This window comes from Symphalangus syndactylus, chromosome 11, assembly GCF_028878055.3.
Source record: "Symphalangus syndactylus isolate Jambi chromosome 11, NHGRI_mSymSyn1-v2.1_pri, whole genome shotgun sequence".
In the NCBI taxonomy this organism is placed as follows: Eukaryota; Metazoa; Chordata; class Mammalia; order Primates; family Hylobatidae; genus Symphalangus; species Symphalangus syndactylus.
This window is the reverse complement of record NC_072433.2, coordinates 133531379-133550077: the sequence shown is the minus strand read 5'-3', so window position 1 is coordinate 133550077 and position 18699 is coordinate 133531379. Positions and strand designations below refer to the sequence as shown.

At 56.0% G+C, this 18699-nt stretch overlaps 1 protein-coding gene across 15 annotated transcripts in view; it reads right to left on the bottom strand.

The window, feature by feature from the left end:
• Positions 1 to 18699, bottom strand: part of BANP (BTG3 associated nuclear protein) — a 126047-nt gene that overhangs the window by 1289 nt on the left and 106059 nt on the right. For 10 of the 15 annotated variants that reach the window (XM_055232721.2, XM_063612534.1, XM_063612535.1 and 7 more), the window contains 2 exons: positions 10770 to 10835; positions 3915 to 4058 (listed from right to left, as the gene is read on the bottom strand). In XM_055232721.2, coding sequence (XP_055088696.1) covers positions 3915 to 4058; positions 10770 to 10835 — 210 coding nt within the window. The remainder of the gene's footprint in view (positions 1 to 3914; positions 4059 to 10769; positions 10836 to 18699) is intronic. The other 5 variants (XM_055232726.2, XM_055232729.2, XM_063612543.1 and 2 more) reach the window with 1 other exon arrangement.

The window sequence follows — 18699 nt, the reverse complement described above, 5'->3', positions numbered from 1 at the left end:
TCACACCTTTATCTTAAAATGAGTTAAAGGAGGTCGGGTGCAGTGGCTCATGCCTATAATCCCAGGACTTTGGGAGGCTGAGGCGGGTGAATCACTTGACGTCAGGAGTTCAAGACTAGGCTGGCCAATATGGTGAAACCTCGTCTCTACAATAAATACAAAAATTAGCTGGATGTGGTGGTGCGCAACTATAGTCCCAGCTGCTGGGGAAGCTGAGGCAGGAGAATCGCTTGAACCCAAGAGGCAGAGGCTGCAGTGAGTCGGGATTGCACCACTGCACTCCAGCCTGGGCAACAGAGCCAGACTCCATCTCAAAAAACAAAAAAAAAAAGTAAAGGAAAAATATATAATCTTGGAATAAGTCACTCATCCTCCAGCTCAGCCACACAGAACATGCCCCAAGTGGAGGAGCCCACTCTAGGGCTTCCGTGCACACTCCCAGAAGCTTCAGCTGGAGGGCACAGGAACCACAAAGGAAGGGCCAGGAGAAGCCACGAGCCCACGGCCGAGCCCACGGGAGGAAGAGGCCTGGCAACTTCTACTATAGTTAAGGTCCTGCTTCATTTTATTTTTTAGAGATAGGGTCTTGCTCTGTTGCCCAGGCTGGAGCGCAGTGATGCAAGCACAGCTCATGGCTGCCTCGACCTCATGAGCCCAAGTGATCCTCCCACCTCAGCCTCCCAAGTAGCTGGGACCACCAGTGCACACAGCACCATGCCTGGCTAAATTTTTTTGAGATGGAGTCTCGCTCTGTCACCCAGGCTGGAGCACAGTGGCACAATGTCGGCTCATTGCAACCTCCGCCTCCAGGGTTCAAGTGATTCTCCTGCCTCAGCCTCCCAAGCAGCTGGGATTACAGGCACCTGCCACTATGCCTGGCTAATTTTTGTATTTTTAGTAGAAATGGGGTATCACCAGGTTGAGCAGGCTGGTCTCGAACTCCTGATCTCAGGTGGTTGGCCTGCCTCAGCCTCCCAAAATGCTGGGATTACAGGCATGAGCCCCGTCCCCGGCCCCAGCTAATTTTTTTACGTTTTGTAGAGATGGAGGTCTCGCTACGCTGCCCAGGCTGGTCTTGAAGTCCTGGGCTCAAGCAACGCCCCTGCCTCGGCCTCCCAAAGCACTAGGATTACAGGCATGAAACACTGCACCTGGTCCAGGTTGTGCTTTTTCAAGACAAAGGTCAAATGACACTCGATATACTGTTACCTGGATGGAGGAGGGGCCTTCCAGGGTAGGATGAGGGGTCAGTATGGGGACTGTCTCCTGAGAGCCCGGCCACAGCTGGGAAGGCCTAACGGGAAGGGGTGAACCTCAGCTGGAATGGAGGAGCCACACCAGGGCCCTGGGGTGGGTGGCTGCCGGCCATGGGAGGCTGGGGTAGGGGGGCCACTGCCTGGGATGCAAAGCCCCTTCCCCTAGACAGCTGGAAAGGCAGCTGGGGACTTGGGTAGTTGGGACAGTGGGGCACAGGTCTGGGCTGGCTGGGAGGGACTCACTTGCCCTCCAAGGACAGTGGCCAGACCCGTGTTCTGGGCAGACGCTGGTGGAGGTGCTGCCTCTGCTACAGATGGTTCAGGGAGCCTATGACACCCACAGGCCACGCCGCATTAAGACAAGTGTCTTCCCCTGCAAATGGCACCCCCTACCCTCCCAACCCACTGCTCCAGGGAACAGGCCCCACTCTCCACCTTGAGGAATGGCCACCCCCACAGGCCAGCCACCTGCCTTCCCTCCTAAGGGAACCCCATCTTCTCAAAGCCAGGTCCTCACAGCCAAGCCACAAGTTTTCCTAGAATTAGCTCATGTGCTTGACCCTGCTCTGACCAATGCAAGATGCAAGGCCATTCCCAAGCATGACTGGGGTGGGGGCTTCATGTGGATAAGGAGGCTCAACCAGAAACCCGTCTCTGTCGGGTGCAGTCACGCCTGCAGAGTCACCATGAAGGCCTTCGGTCACTTCCCAGTGGGGCAGAGCTAGCCTGAGGATAAACTGAGATGGTAAAGCAGAGAGCTGGGCCCTTCGTGACAAGCTAACGCACCCTGCAGCTGTCTGGCCTCAGATGGGCAAACCTGCTAACTACCAAGTCCAACCATGCTGGGGTTTTCTGCAGGGAAAGCCGCCCGTTAAGCATGCCGTCTTCCTTGGCTGTTAGGATGGATCCTAAATAAATTGTTCACCTGGGGACTGCCAGGGAGGGCATGGTGACAGAGAAAGCTTACAGGAAGCTAGGGGTGTAAACACCAACCAGGGGACAAAGCTTTCTTCAATTCTGAAATTGAAAATGACCAGAAACTTATAATGCAGCAGGACGCCCTCAGGCATGGCCCCCACCTCTAGTTTCCTGGGCGCGGACCTCACTGCCCTCCTGCAGCGCTCCTATCTGGAAGGGCACGAGGGGCCGCCACAGGTCCTCAGCATTGGCTGAGGCAGCCACGCCTGACTGTTCTTCATGGACAGGCCAAGGTTCACACCACATAAAATAAGCGCTGCCGAACGAGTTTGCCTTCACCATCCCACCCACCCGCTCCCCACTGCCTGCGGGTTCTGTGCCCATGGCCCTCACGTGCTTCCAGCCCATCTCCAGTGAGGTTGGTGACAATGTGGAACCAAACACCACGCAGAGTACAGGGCGTGCCTCTGCGGGGGCCACCGCGCCCATGGGCACAGAGTACAGGGCGTGCCTCTGCGGGGGCCACCGCGCCCATGGGCACAGAGTACAGGGCATGCCTCTGCAGGGGCCACTGTGCCCATGGGCACAGCAGGAAGGCTCAGGCCACAGAAGGGGCCAGGCCTTCTACAGGACACGGGTCCTTAAACTCTGGGCCCGCAGCTGCCCCACTGTGAAGAAGACATGAGTGTCAGGTGAGCAATGACATCATCACACGGCTGCCGTGGCTGAGGGACTGCAGAACTGCCCAGCCTGGCGACCTGCGCACCCTGGTGAACGTGAGCTCTACTGAGCCCAATTCTTCAGCAAGCACCTCCTGAGGAGGACCCCTCTCCTCCCGAGGGCTGAGGGGCACACCTGCCCTCAGCAGTGCCCAGGGAGCAGGGAAAGGCTGCTCAGACATCTAGGATTTTAATTCTAAGCATTGAAGGTGGACGGCGTGAAGACACAGGTGGATCACCAGCGCTGGGTCCACGGAAAGGAGAAGAACAGACCCAAAGACAGCAGCCAGAATGTTCCAGAAGGGCTGTGCAGCAGCCAACCACCAGGCTGGAGGTAGAACAAGGACAAGGTCCCCGCTGGGCACGTTCCCAAAGCAGGTGGCACGGAGGCTGCGGGGCCAAGACTGCTCCTGGATGCAGGGCCACCTTCCACCTCCTGTGTTCACAGCAAACAGCCCATGGCCTCACGGGGCTCGTCTGGGCCTCGGCCACTCTGGAGATTTCAGCACAGCCTCACCCTCGGGCTTCCGCCTGCGAGGTATGGAGATGCTGGCCATCAGCCCGTTGGGCCATCCACAGAGCACAGCAGCCCTGCGCTTTGTTTTGGTGGACACTAGGGTCACAACGGCCCAAGGTGCTGGCTCTGCCCCACGCTAAGACCTTCAATGAGGGGCAGGGAGCTCTCAGGCTAAAGGGGCCCCCATGCTCCCCAGCCCACAGCAAAGGGCTATGTGGTAGGAGGACAGGGCAGAGCTTCACTTCTGCCCCTGAATTTATAAACATTTCCACAGGACAGTCTCAAGAATCAGTTGGAATTTGGAACTGGGGCAGGATCTACCTTCTCACCTTCACATTCATGGTGTGTGTGAGACGTAGAACCCTCAGATGGGCATCTGTGTCCGATCATGTGCCCTCCACACAGGAAGAGTCACGAGAAAGCCCCGTGGCCACATGTGCCCGGTGGCAGCGGCAGGCAGCCGTGCCATCACTTCAGTGTCCCGGCGCGGGGCCCCAGACTCACCTGCGCCCCGGCTGTGTGGTCACTCACCGGCGCCAGCTGCACATACTGAACCTGGATGTCACTGCCCTGGAGTGGCGATCCATCCACACCTGCCGCCGCGGGGTCCGAGGAGGCCACGGCGATCAGCTGTGCGCCCTGCAGCACCTGGAGGGAGAGACATGGGGGCCCGTCAGCGGCGTGGCCCACAACCCCAACCCACATGGCTCCACAGACCGCAGACCCCAGCCCACACCACAGGCGCTGTCCCCTGAGCGGCAGGGACACGGCCTCAGGGCCACACCGAGGACTCTGCGGCACATCCTGACCCGAGTCGCGTCAGATCCATTGAGAGAGTGCCATCAAGTCTCTGCTGGATCTGCAACTCCCCCCTCGAGCACCTACAGAGCGGACAAAAGGGAAAATAAAAAGCAAGGCAGAGCTTCCAGAGAGAGAGCGCGCGACAGCAAATGCCACAGAGCCTCCTAGAAAAATCCCATGGCAACCATGGAGAGCACAAGTGCTCCCAGAGTGCCACTCAGAGCTAAAATCCAAGCCAGGACCATGAGCGTGAGGCTGAGACCCAAACCCTCCCCATTCCCAAGGCAGAGTGACCTCAAGGGCTCAGGGAGAGCAAAGGAGCTGCTGGTGGGCACTGAGAACCCAGGAGAAGCTCACAGCAAAGTGAGGTCCAGTTCCAAGAGGGGTGGAAGTGAGTCCTGGTGGCAGAGAGCCCCGCTGGCCCTCCCGACCTTGTACTGCATCCCAGATTATGGGATGAGAATGGCGGACAGACGAGGCCCCTGTGTGGGCTCTGGTGACCCACTTCCCACTAAATCCACTGGGCGCTCCAACATCCAGGCAGGCAGCTCTGGTGTCAAGACGGCCCAGGCAGGCGGGTGGGCAGCCCCAGTCCTGAGGGCAGCTGACACGAGCCGTGGGGTCTTCACTTGGGGTTGCATCCCACTGTGGGAGGACCAGGAGATGCATCCCACAGCTTCCACACAGAACCGCACTCTATGCACTGGGAGTCTCACCAGTGGCCCTGGGAAGAGGAGCAGCCCCGGTCGCAGGGTGCCCCACCCGCTGGAGCCTGGCCGCGGCGGCCCCCACTGTGGGACCTGCCCGGGACAATAGCAGCACTGCACAGAGCAAACGCGGCCCCCGCAAACACACTGCAGAGACAGCCCCAGACCAGGGCTTTCACCTGCAAGTGCTTTTCAAGACTAGACTTCACGTACATGTGCCTTTAAAAATAGTTACGTTTCTAAGCAAAGTTCACCTGCAATGCTAGAAGACAAGCCTTTTAAAGACACAAAGTACAATTTACTCCACATCGAGGTTAGCAAGTACGGCGCCCAGAGCAAACCTGCTGGCTGCTTTTGGACAGCTGTGAGCTGAGAATGGCTTTTAAATGATTTTTAATGACAGAAAAAGATGCAAAAAAATATGTGCCACATGACAATTCTAGGAACCTCCATCTTCAGTGAGCATCTACAGGCCTGCAGGCCCCCCACGTGGTGGCCTGTCACGACTCAAGGGCCGTGGTGAGCAGCTGTGATGAGACCAGGTGTGCCCCCCAAAGCTGAAAAACCATCCCCCCTGGCCCTTTAGAGACAAGCCTGGCAACCCTGCCAGCCACCACTTGAGAGCACACCAGCCTCAGGGACCAGCCTCGGAGGAATGGCTGAGCCATCAGAATGAACCTAAGGAGCGGTCGCCCTTCTGCCTCGGCATTTTGTTGTCTCAAACAGATGCTATACACGAAGGAATATGGCCAGAGTCAGATGTCCTGCTGGACTCTGGGGTTTCTTTACCCGACGGCCCCTACTGCAGAGGCCCTCTGAGTCCAGGTGTCAGATGCCAGCCCGACATGGTCCCAGGGATTAATTCACTGTGCAGCTGGCCCTTGAACACCACAAGGGTTAGAGGCACTGACTCCTTGTGCAGCTGAAGTCATGTACAGCCTCTGACTCCCCAAAACTTTACTAATAGCCTGATGACCAGTGGCCCTACCGATAGCAGTCAATGAGCAGGTATTTTGTGTGCTGTGTGTGCCATCACCTGTATTCCTCTAATAGAGTAAGCGAGGGAAAACGTGGTATTCAGAAAGGCACAGGCGAGAGGAAATACGGCTGCTATTCATTAAGCGGAAGTGGATCTTTATTAAGGGAAGTGGATCGTCATCCAGGCCTTCGTCCTCACCGTCCGCATGCTGACTGGGGCTGGACGGAAGAGGAGGAACAGGAGAGGCTGGCCTTGCTGTCTCAGGGCAGCAGAGGCAGGAGAGATAGAGGAAGCAGAAGAGGAGGCAGGCACACTCAGTATGATTTTTACTGAAAAAAATATCCACGTATAAGTGGATCCTCATAGTTCAAACCTGTGTTGTTCAAGGGTCAACTGTAGTCTTCTTACAAGGAACAAACGTTTGCCTTTTCGTGAGGGACAGAAAGAGCAGAGCGTTGTGAAGTGTGTGCATTGACATCAGAGCACTGACAAAGGGGCTGCTTGCCCTGGGGTCCAGGTGCCATTTACAGATGAGAAAGTGAGACCTGGGCGGGGTTAGGAGCAGTTTAGGGGATGGGCTTCCATCACACAGCAGGTGGGGGCAGCGTCCACACAGGAAGCACCTGGGTCCCCGAGGCACTCTCCTGGGCCACCACCGTCCATAGTGGGGCAGCTCGATTACCCTCCGGCTCCCTCCAGCCTGCGGTTCTTCAAGAGGGAGTGGAGAGAGAAGGCAGGGACTCTGTGAGGGGAGGGCTCGGGCGTGGGTCTCCCCAAGTCCTTAGAAAATACAGCCTGTGGTTTTAAAACAGCATTCTAGTTTTTGATGAGCAAATGCCTTACATTTTTTTTAACAATGAATTTGTCAGTGGAAAAGAAAAAAGAAAAAGGCAGGTCAATGAGCTGAATGTCTGGCTGGGAAGAATTCCATCTTTCTGCTGACAGGAAATAAACACGGAGAGTAGCTGGTGCACCGAGGAGGAGAAGCCGCCAGCACAGCTGCCCCTTCCCATGATCTTTACAGGCCCCGAGGTCCCGCAGCGACAGCACGCCATTCAGAACCCAGCCCGACGATGAGAACACTGAGGTTTCTGGACTCTGTTTCACAAGATGGGGCAAGCCCACTGGAGCGCCCTCCATCTGGGCCTGGGGCTGGAGCTGGGCTGCGTGCAGGGACAGGGGGCTGGGCTGGGTGCATGCATACGGGGCTGGGCTGCGTGCAGGGACAGGGGGGCTGGGCTGGGTGCAGGGACAGAGGTTAGGCCAGGTGCAGGGACGGGGCAGGAAAGACAGAGCAAGTCCCTGTCAGCCGCAGAGACTCTGGCTCAGACCATAAGGCTGGGGACGAGGGCGCCCAGGGAGGTGGAGCCCCTGGAGAGAGAACCTTCTTCCCGAGGAAGGAAGGGAGAGCAGACATTCCTGCCGATGTGCAAACCCACCAGTAACTTTTCAGTGATGCCTGGGAACAGACCAGGCAAGGCTGCACTTGGAAAGGGGGCTGGGGAGGAGTTCCACACTCAGTTCCACCACGCGCCCAGGCAGTCACTCTGTCCTGGGTGGATCCGCAGCCACCCACGTTCCTGCCCCAGACCCCGGGATGGCACCCACTGGAGGAGGCATCCAGCACCCGCACTGGTGGGATCTTCTGTGAGGCCCTGCACAAACTGCATTTCCCACTCATCACAGCACAGGCACACTCCTGGCCCCAAGAAAGTTCCGGGAAAAATATCCTCAGGGGCTGTCGCAGAGGTGTCTCAGGGCTGTGAATAAAGCAAGCAGCCTGAACCAGTGTTTCTCAACTATTCCCACCAGGCCGAGGCCTTGAAAACTCCTGACAGGCAGGAAATGGTCTGCGTGGCACAGGGACTTGACTGGTAACTCCCAAGCGCCCGCCCACCTGCCTGCCCTCCACGACAGCACTGGGACCCTGGCGCATGCCCAAGGTTCGTGCCAACCAGGTGACCGCCAGGAAACCCAAGCCTGGGGCGAGCAGCAGAGGAGCACACGGCAAGCCCGCACCTCCTCCCTCCCCAGCTCTCAGGAGCCTGTGCCACACAGCCGGAGCTCTGCAGGGGCCACGGGTGGGCCGAGTGCACGACACTTTCCACTTCGGGCACCTCTGTCAGACACCCAGCTCTAAACTACGTGTGAAAACAGAAACGAAGTGCGTGGCCACAAGCAGAGCAATGCCACTCCAAGCACCTCCTCATCACACACATGGCATGTCACGGACTGACGACAGTGGGGGGAGGGTGGGTCTGTTGGGGACGGAGGGAGCATTGACACAGTGGATGCTACGGGGAGGCCCTGTACAACGTGTAACTGCGGGAAGGCAAGGCTCAGCCGGGAGCATTGTCAGGGTCCCCTCATCTCAGGGTGTAACCATGCAGGAAGAATGGAGTGGGGAGATTGACAGGTTGGGTGGAGACCTGGGGTTTACCCGGGGGTGGAGCAGGGTGAGGTCAGTGAAAGGGCGGAGGACCAGGACTGGGGCAGCCGGCCGTCCAGGGCACGGGTGGCCAGAGCGTGGCAGGGTGAGCACCGTGGGGCGCGGGGGGGGCGGGCACTGGGAAGCGGCTCTGAATGGGAGTGGCAGCACCTGACCCCCTTAGATTTGGAAATACTGCCAAGGAAAAAAAAGGACTCTGAAACTCTGGCATAAAATACCCATAAAGTATCTCAAATCAGGTTTGAGCGGTAGCAGTGCAGCAGGTGAGGTGGGGCTGGCCGAGAGCCCCTCAGGACACAGTGCCTGGGTCCCGTCTTGCGGTGGGGGGGGACACGCAGCAGGGCGCAGGGTCACAGCCTGGTTCCAGCTCGAGTCTCCTCCCTGAGGGAGGCCCCACGTGGCGTAGGTGGGAACCATGCAGCATGGGGCAAGACACCTGGGTGACACTGGCTGGGGGCCGAGAGGCCAAAAACTGTGATGCCCCACACCCAGCCCAGCGGCTCTGACCCCCTCGGCCCCATGAGACCAGCCACACAAGCCAGTCGGCCACTCCACTGGCATCAAAGCAAAGAACACACTGAGTGGCAGGCGGCACAGAGCTGCAAAGGGTCCAAGGTCAGCGGCTTCGTTTTCCCCACACACCTGGGCCCTAGGACCCCGCCACGTGCTCTGTGTCTAACACCAATTAATAAAAAAGAGAGTGAGCGTGCATTCCTATAACTGGGTTTCCAGGCAAGTTCAAAACTCAGCAAAATAATTTGCCTGGTACCTCCATCCAAAAATGTCTAGGCTGCTGTGGCAACGTGCCCCGGCCGATGGCTCTGACCTCTGCCCGGCAGAGTCACCCAGCCTCGCACAGCCACTGACAGCGCCGCTGCCTCCCCTCCACCCTGGAAGACCCTCGAGTCTCCCAAGGGAGGGCGAGAGGGAGCGCCCGCACCGCTGGGAGCGGCGTTTTGAAAGCTGATGGCAAAGACACACAGGCAATGTAGGCAAGATTTGGCACCTTCCTGGAGGAAAAAAAAAACTGAACAAAATGATTCAATGTTTTGAGTTTTTCAAGAATCTATCAACAGAAACTTCTAGTTTCCTCCTTGATTCATGGGTTAGGATTTTCTCATTTCTGCCTCAAAACTACATTTTTCCAGGCAACGTGGTTTTACTTTATGTGAACAACACAGCTCAGCTGAAAATAAACAGAATTTTAGGCAAAAGGAGCAGGAGGCACTTGTTTTTGGGAACAGAGGCCACAGTGTCAGACACCGAGTTGAAGCTGGGTTCCTTCGAGCTCCTTCTGGCTGTGGGCGTGGCCGAGGCCCTTCACCAGGCGGCCAGGCCCACAGCACCCAGCAATCCACAAGGCAGCAGCAGCGCCACAGAGAGAAACGACACCAAACTCCCAAGTTTCACTCAAAGTAAAATTACCGCCTGTTGGTAATGTCAGCCTCAGGGGTGAGGAATGTTCCCTGGACATTCACTTCCCGTTAATACATTTATTGGGCAGTTCGGTTCCACATTCGTGAACCTCATCTCAGAGTCTAAAAGCTGTGTACCTGAGGGATCCCCTGGCATGGGACCCCTTCATGAGGAAAGGCTCTTTCGAGCCCTCGGTGCTCTAAGGAACGTGTCTGGGAGAAGCCCCATCTGCCCCGAGGCCGCCTCGCATGGTCACAGCTCACCCTGCACCTGCCGCAGTGGTGGGACAGCAGAGGCTGCCCGGACGCTATCCCAGGCTTGTAAAAGCCACAGGCGCAGGCGCACGCCCTCTCCCGTGCTCCCGTCCCCACCAAGAATCCTAAGCTGGGCAGTGGGCCCAGGAGGGACAGGAAGGAGGTGGAAGGCAAGCATGGCTGGGGTCCTCCCAGAGGGGAGCTGCTCCGCCGGGGACACCGTGGGGCTGGGATCCTGCCGCCCTCCCGGGATCAGGGTGCCCTTCCATACTCGCTTTCTTTGTGCTCTACCCGAGCAAGCATGCAACCTGGTCCTGCCACCAGCCCAGTTCCCCTGAATAAAAACAAAAGCAGAGCCGGTCCCTGCTCTCCTCCCTCCTAGGTTGACCAGTTCAGCCTGAGGGAACCATCACCACTTGTGCCATCAATTTTCTGAACAAAAGATGGCGAGAAATTCTTCCCCCGTTCCTGTTGTGTCTTCAGAAAGCACCTGCAAGCGCGTCTCACCCCAGCTCGCTGTGCTAGGCAGAGCTACCCACCCCACAGACACCCAGGTCCCAATCCCTGGGCCCTGTTTAGGTGTTACTTTACATGGGCAAAGGGATCTCACAGATGTGGCTCAACTGATCACCGTCACAAGGTGCGATGACCCTGGATGGCCAGGTAGGCCCAGTGTCATCACGGGGGTCTTTAAAAGCAGAGACTCCTCTCAGCCACAGAGGGTGGGAGAGATGGGATGTACAAAGGACTCACCTGGCCACTGCTGGCTTTGAAGACGGATGGGGCCAGGAGGCAGGGGATGCGGGTGGCCTCTAGAAGCTGGAAAAGGCAAGAAAACGAATTTTCCCCTGGAGCCTCCAGAAGGACCAACCCTGCCTTGCTTTCAGCCCACTGAGACCCAGGATGGGCTTCTGCCCTCCGGTAAAGCCACGGGGTCTGTGGTTATTTGTTATGGCAGCCACAGGAGACGGCAGCCACAGGAGCCTCCAGCCAGGTCCCCAAAGGGCTCTTTATTAAAACATCAAATTCCCAAACAGCAAAAACAACAGAAACAAAAGGCCTAGCAGTCTGTGCCTTCAGGGCGGGCTGGCAGCTGCAGGGAGAGCAACCACTTTTTTCCATTGAAAGAGTTTGCACTGTAGGAGTTTTTAAGAGCCAACACAAAAATTGGAGGAGGAAAAAAAATGAAATGTCCTCTATGACTTGTGTTCCCCTGGTGGCCACTGGGCTCTAGCCGCCTCCCAGGGCCTCTTGACAGCCTGAAGGTCAAGGCCCTCAGAAGCTGAGGGGTCCTGGCTGTCTCCTATCCCAGCCGGAGGAGCGCCCTGCGGGCAAGAGAGGCAGCACCCCCAACTGCATGAAGGCACCAGGCTCCCATCTGGCACTGCCAGCCATGAGAGCTCCATGGGAATCTCTAGTGTCTGGCAAAAGCATTGTTGTTTTTTAAGGGAGGAAGGCATGTCCGGGAGGGGTCCCCAGGCCTCCTCGGTGAGTGCCACGTGGTGCCACACAGGCACCAAGCCTGGCGATGCCCTCTCCTCGGCAAACCCTCGGCCAACCCAATTCCGGCCTGGACACCTGGCCGCATCCTGGGAGCATCTGTCCATGGGAGGCAGGTGGGTTGTTTTGCTCATTCAAGGCCCACTCGTTTCTTGAACCCTAAGTGAATGCGCACATCTGTCCTCCAAATAAAAGCCACTCTCCCAGCTCCATGATGCCACCACTGCTTCCAAGGGTGCTAAGGGAGATGAAGCCACTGTCCCTGGCCACAGGGGACCACAGGGCAAGGGTGCAAGGGACGCACAGGGTGCTGGGAGCGCCGCCACGGAGGCAGGCCCCGCTGTGGACGCACACCTGCCTCCCCATCCACCGCCTCGCTGTCCACCCCCCTCCACTCTCCCCCTGCTCCCCTGCGCCTCTCAAGCCCCCGACACCTCCTGCCCCAGCCTCACGCTCTGCTGTCTCTGAAGAGAGCCCCCGACCCTGGTCCCCCAGCGCCGGTGCCTGCTTGTGGTAGGCCCCCACGAAAACACGAGTTCCAGGGCAGCAACAAGGTCTGCGCCTTTGTTCCCCACAAAAGCCCCGGTACCTCTTTCTTCCAATCTTAAGTGTACATTAAGTGTTTTGCTCATTTCTGAAAAACTTATCAAAACAAAATCAATGTAGAAACATTTGAAAGTCATGACTTTTCAAATGACTCCCAGTTGAGAACATTTTCTACTTTTATTTTCATTCACCACTTGGGTATGCCTACCTTCATGGTTATTGTAAAGCTGCAAAGTTAGATTCTGAGGTTTCTGACATTGTAATTCTTCCAACGTAATGAGCTGCATAGATTGTGTGAAAAGTCGTGTCACTGGCAATGATGGCAGGAACAACATCACTGTCAGGATGCCATGACGTGCCTTCCACAGCCAGAGGAGGGCAGAACCCTCTTGGAAATCAGCAACACGGTCTCCCAAGTCTCATTAAGAAAAGCTGTAATCTGATCTTAAACTCATCTGTCAAGGGATCTTTTAAAATGTAAAATGATTACAAAATCATCACAGGAGCTTGTGCACAGAAGGTGAGATCAGAAATGACCAGCGGTCACCCCACGGACGGGCTGAGAGTCCAGGCTGGGAGGGGACTCACTTTCTCTAAGGACCTGGTGGATTGTTTCATATTTTTGCCATATGTAGATTTCATAATGAAACACTGAATTTCCTATTAACTAACCAAGGACGCTAGGCCAGGCCACATGGAAGGGCAGGGAGGAGCACAACAACACAACTCCTTCTGGGACCAGCTCTCAGGCCAGGGCAGAAAGGGTCCACAGCGGGGAGGGCAGGGCCGAGAGGCGAAAACTGAGGCACTGGGCCTAGAAACAAGGGAACCGGGGTGAGCAGATCCCGCAAGGGCAACGCCGTGAAACACACAGAAATGAAGGCACAGCGTGCTCTGAGAACAGTCACACAGAAGGCCGCGGTGCACCCTCCACTTGGCTGCGCTGCTGCAGGCTGAGGGCACCTCCATGCACTGCGCAGCCTCTTAAAACACATGGGAGGCTGAGATATAGTTTGTTGATTTGGACTTGATTTTAAATTGGTAATGAGTAAAACTCAGGGGTCAGCTCTTAAACGTGAAGCAGCAAAAATGAGGTCATGCCAGGGTCCCTACAGAGTGCTGCATGCCCCAAGATGAGCACCCTGGGATCCGCACAGTTGATCCTGCTGCCGGTAGGATGGGGCCCTACGATGAAAGGACCCCCAAGTCTGATGCAGGCCTTCAGGGGTAGAGCAGGCTGGGCCGAATTCCCACTTAGTAGTGCCCAACAATGAATGTTCAATCCCTTCTTTCCTCTCCCTGCCAGCTTTATGTCTGGAGCAGGGCCCCAGTCTCAGGCATTTCCAAACCAGCTCTGGAATGCAGAAGCTGCTCACTGGAATGGACGGTGTCCTGGCTCCCAGGCTCCAGGGATGCTGGCCTGCGGCTAAACTTGAAGCAGACTTCTCAAATGGCAGCACTGCATCATCTCAAGAGAGGCTGTTGGTTGGGGACAGGGCTGGAGACACGTGCTACTTTCCCAGCTCCATTCAGAGGGTTTTCCCCTGAACGTTTTTGAAACAGAGCCAGTTGTTTTCAGATAAAAGAAAGCAGCAGAAGGTAGAAATGGGAGCAGCTTGCCGAGGGAACCCCGGCCTAAAAGCACTGCATTTTGAGCACACACATCTGGTTTCCTCTATCTACTGAGAATGCCGAAATTCTGTGTAATGCCCAACTGAGATCATGCTAAACTGGTGTAAATCTAAGGGCAATGCAAAAAGCCCAAGGACTTCTCAGTACTATTTAGATAAAAAATCCTGAATCTAACCAAGAATCCACTCAGATGCAATGCAAAACCAAACAAAAGAACCCCACCCCCATGCATTTAAAAGATACACTCTGAACACTGCTGAAGTGTGTGGACAGAAGCGAGGATGGAACCACTCATCCACAGGTGTGCTGGAAAAGCCAGGAAGTCCTTTGTTTTTGTCATTTAGCTTTGAATCCAACTTGTTAAGGTATGAGGGCTGAGACTGTAACCAAGGTGCCTTTTTCAAATCTAGATGTTCACTTCAAAGTAGCTTCCTCATACTAGAAAAATGAGGTGCTCAGGCTGGGCGCGGTGGCTCACGCCTGTAATCCCAGCACTTTGGGAGGCCGAGGCGGGCTGGTCACTTGAGGTTAGGAGACCAGCCTGACCAACATGGAGAAACCCCGTCTCCACTAAAAATACAAAATTAGCCAGGAGTGGTGGCGTATGCCTGTAATCCCAGCTACTGAGGAGGCTGAGGCAGGAGAATTGCTTGAACCCGGGAGGTGGAGGTTGCGGTGAGCCGAGATCGTGCCATTGCACTCCAGCCTGGGCAACAAGAGCAAAAACTCCATCTCAAAAAAAAGAAAAATGAGGTGCTCAGAGAAAGAGGCTCATCCCAGTGATGCCCCCAACTGGCCTAAAATCTGTCTCCTACGTTCCTACAAGAAATGCCAAAAGGCCACATTATCATTCTGAAGCCTTTAAACCCACTGATGGGAATACTAACATGTGTCTTTAAATTCCATTTCTAATGCTTTTCACAAACCAAATCACCCATTAGTGGATGGTCAGAAACAGAGCACACAAGGCAGGCCAGCGCAGGCAAATGTAGAAACCTGCTTCTCCTGGAGAACAAGAAACAGCACACAGAAGCTTCTTGCAGACCTCAGGGTTTAAGTCAACTGATCCAACGTTTTAGAAAATCGTCCTTCAGGCCAAAAAGGCTAAATTTCAGAGCTAACAGGCTAAGAGCTATAAGCCAGATTTACAGCCCAGAGCGATGGCAAGATGCCCCAGGGGACCCCACATTCACACAAAGGTGCCTTGTGGCAAGCGGTAGGCACAGCAGTCTCCGCGGTGCTCTGCGGCTGGCTCCAGCGTTTCAGCATGAACCTCAGTCAGGCACAGCCTCGGGACAAGGCAAAACAAAGGCTAAAAACTCGAAGGAAGTGGAGGCCTGCGGGTGCTTGCTGCCCACCCCACCCTTCCAGCAGGACGGCGCTCCTGGGAGTGACCTTAACCGTGTGTGTGTCTTGTGGTCTTCTGACTGACTGGGGCAGGGTGGGGGACGTTTAAGAACACAATCAAAGTCACCCCGAGGCCTGTGGCGCTCCCCATGGACCACAGGCCTCTGGCTTCTGGATGGCGAGAGGGAGGGTGGGCGGACAGGGGATGAGGAAGAGTGGGAAGAAAATAAGGATGTATCTGCATGACACGTGCACAAGCCTGCCATCACCGTGGCGCTGCTCAGGCATCCCCAGGAAAGGGAGAGGGGCAGGTCAGGGAGCCCAGCCAGGCTGCCATCCAGTTTCACACCTTGAGGGGCTGAGATGCCAGCCCAGAGCTGACGGTGAGAAGAGCCTCTCCCCCCGCCCCCCGCAGAAAGAGGCCACCTCCACGTGCCTCCACGCACCCTCCAGATGGCACCGTTCTCGTGGCTCTGGTCATTTCTTTAACTTGGAAAACTTACTGTATGGCACAAAAAATACGTTTGAAGCCACCATGATAGGGCAAAAGAACAAACTTGTAAAAACACGTGATTCAACGTTCCCACTAAGCTAACTTCAGTCGGAAGCCTCCACACAGGATCACTCGCGTGTCCAACATCAGCTGATCTCCCTCCTAATCGTGATGGAAAAACGTGGCTTTTAAACAAAGGGTGGGCCAGCCTTCCCAATCTCAGCCCCACACTGACCATCCGAGTGGAGGAGTGACAAGCAGGCCACGCCAGGCTGAGGAGACCCAGAGAGATCCCTCGTCAGGTGGGCTCTGCCTGGAGGGCAACGCACGGCAGTCTCTGCACACACTTCAAACTATGTTATGCTTAGAAACATACGGCCTTGCCACTCGTGCCGACAGGTGGATGCTATGCGCTGGTGGCGAAGAGCACCTTTGTACACTTCTCACACAAGCCGCTCACACTTTGGCACCTTCGGCCACAGCAGAGCACCCCTCACTTGGGTAAGTCAGAGCACCTGCCATTTTCAGAGGAAGGCGCAGAGATGGACAGCTGTGCCAAGCCAGTCTCACCATACACTACACAGAGAACCCCACCATGTGCCAACCTCAGCCCTCCTGGGGTGTGTGTCTGCAGGTCTGGAGCCTGAATGTGAGCCTTCCCCACCAGGCTGTGGCTCCAGGTGACTCCACCCCAATGCCGGGTCTCAAGTGCATCTGACCTAGGCGCATTCAGCGGGGTGTCCATGACCGTGTGGTCTCACACACGGAGCAGAGGAGGGGGCCTGGAGTGTGTCACGTCCGATAGACCTAGGTGCATTCAGCGGGGTGTCCATGACCGTGCGGTCTCACACAGGCAGCAGAGGAGGGGGTCTGGCATGTGTCACGTCCGACAGTGCAGCTGGTAGGGCCCTGAGAGGATGCGAGGAGTAGCACACATCTCCGTCAGGAAGCCCCAAAGCACCCAGAACCCCACCAAACTCACATCTTCCTGCAAAAAGCTTCATCTGTGGTGTTGAGCCAGGGCTCAGCACACGCCTGCAGGAATGTGTGGCCAAGGCGAGGCAGTGGCCATCATTCTGCCAAAGATGGTATGGCGATGGGGAGGGTCCTGTGGCCTGAACCGTGTCCCTTAAAAAGCAACTCTCAGTGACCTCTGGTACCTGTGAACTTGGGCTTAATTGAAAATGGTCTTTGCAAATTTAAGTTAAAGTGAGGCCACAATGGGCTCAGGTGGGTCCTAACCCAGTGACAGGGGCCTTATGAAAAGAAGCAGATTTGAACACAGAGAAGCAGACGAGGGGTAGAGATTGGAACAGTGTGGCATCAAGCCCAGGAAAAGCAAGCACGGCCGAGAAGGGAAGGCAGTTCACGCTCTCCACACCTTCACACACCTCCCCCCTGCCCCACCCCACCTCCCACCCCGCCCTTACAGCACAGCCTCCAGGAGCATCCAGACTCTTCTCAAGGTCATGCCCCGCCACCAGCAGGAGCATGGTCCTCAGCACTGCGGTACAGGGGTTCCGACCAGGCAACATCCCTGATACACACCGGGCGTGAGGGACACCACTGGAGGAGCAGCTGCTGAAAGCAGGAGCAGCGGCTCAGGGGCCGACCAGGAGGCAGAAGGAAAAGCCGGCAGGGGCCCCTTTATGGGCTTTTCGTTGATCTCACTTTGGGAGACAACATAAACAATGCCCTAAACGTTATAAATAAGAGATTATCTACACATGAAAGTAACTCTAGGTTACTTTTCTACCCTTGATGCATATTTTATGTCCAGAGCCAATTATGCAATGCAGCCAAGAGCAGCCATGTGTCCAAGTTGCTTCTTAATTACAACCTCCCAGTCCCATGGTCTCAGATACCACAGGCTCCCTGCAAACCCCGGGGCAGGACACACGTTTCATCTGGGGCTGCGACTCCTTAGAGAAAATGGAAAGAACGATGGTGGTGGGTTTTATTAAACCTTTGCCAAGTTCCCCTGTACTGCCTGTGTGAGAGGAACAGCCCGTCCGGTGGTCGGAGTGAAGAGGAATCCCCCGAAGCTCTGGTCTGCGGATCAGAAATGGCCCCTGTGCTTGAGTCACTTAGGAAGCCACAGCACTGCCGTGGAGCTGGGCCCTGCTGCAGACCAAGCCCCATTTTTACACCTAAGGCCTTACACGGCCCAGAAGGGAGCTCAGTCAACGAAGGCGCCTGACATCAGCACGTTGCGGCCCTGCCCGCCGTCCTCCTCGGGCCCACCCGCGTGAAACCCAACTAATCGCAAGCTCCCGTTTGAGGAAGAAAGGGAGCTTTGTTCGCACTGTCCTTCAGTTTCCCAAAGGCCAGTGAGTCAAAAAACATCAGCTTCTCCACTAGGCACCTCAACACACTTCAGCACCAGCTTTAACGTTTCAACCAGGCACCTGCACAGTCCTGCATCTACAATCTCTAGATGAAAGATTCCTCCTAAATACACAATGAATTTAACAGCCACTCAGCGGTTCACTCTCAGAGTGAAAAAAAGGTAGGAAATTATATTACACTTGAACCCTTTCTTCCCGTGTAACTCCGCCGTTTCACAGTTTAAGGGGACAGGACTGTGACTTCAATCAGGCTCGCTGGCCCACACCGAGCCTCGGTGCCTGGCTTGTCGGAACACAGGCGGCCGCTCGCTGCCCCGCACCACACTGTCCAGAAAGCGCTCGCTGCGTGCCCTGTACCTCCTCACTGCGGGCATCCGGCCAGCACCACTCGCCCTGGAGTCCAGGGTGCGGAGACAGGGCCAGCGCGAGTCACTGCACACCCCCGCCCCCGCCCAGATGGCCCCGCCATCTCTCTTACTTGTCAGAAGTCAGACTGTCTCGCACAGTGCCGCAACTTCCCTTCTGGGATGTAAGAACCAGGACCCAAACACTGCCAACATGAAGGGTGTGAAGAACATTCTTCCAATTTTACACAATGTGGGCCAGTCAGAGTGCCTGCATTTTGCACGAGGGAAAAGCCAGGGCCTAAACAAAATCAGCATGAAGCGACCTGAGGGGTGTTTTCCACTCCTCGTTTCTTGACTCTGGCGAGGTGAACATGTGGAGGGGACCGCAAGAGTCTCCAGGGCATCCCCCTGGAGAAGGCTCACCTCCAGCCACCATCCTTCCTCTGGAGGCCAGGAATCCTGGTGCAGCA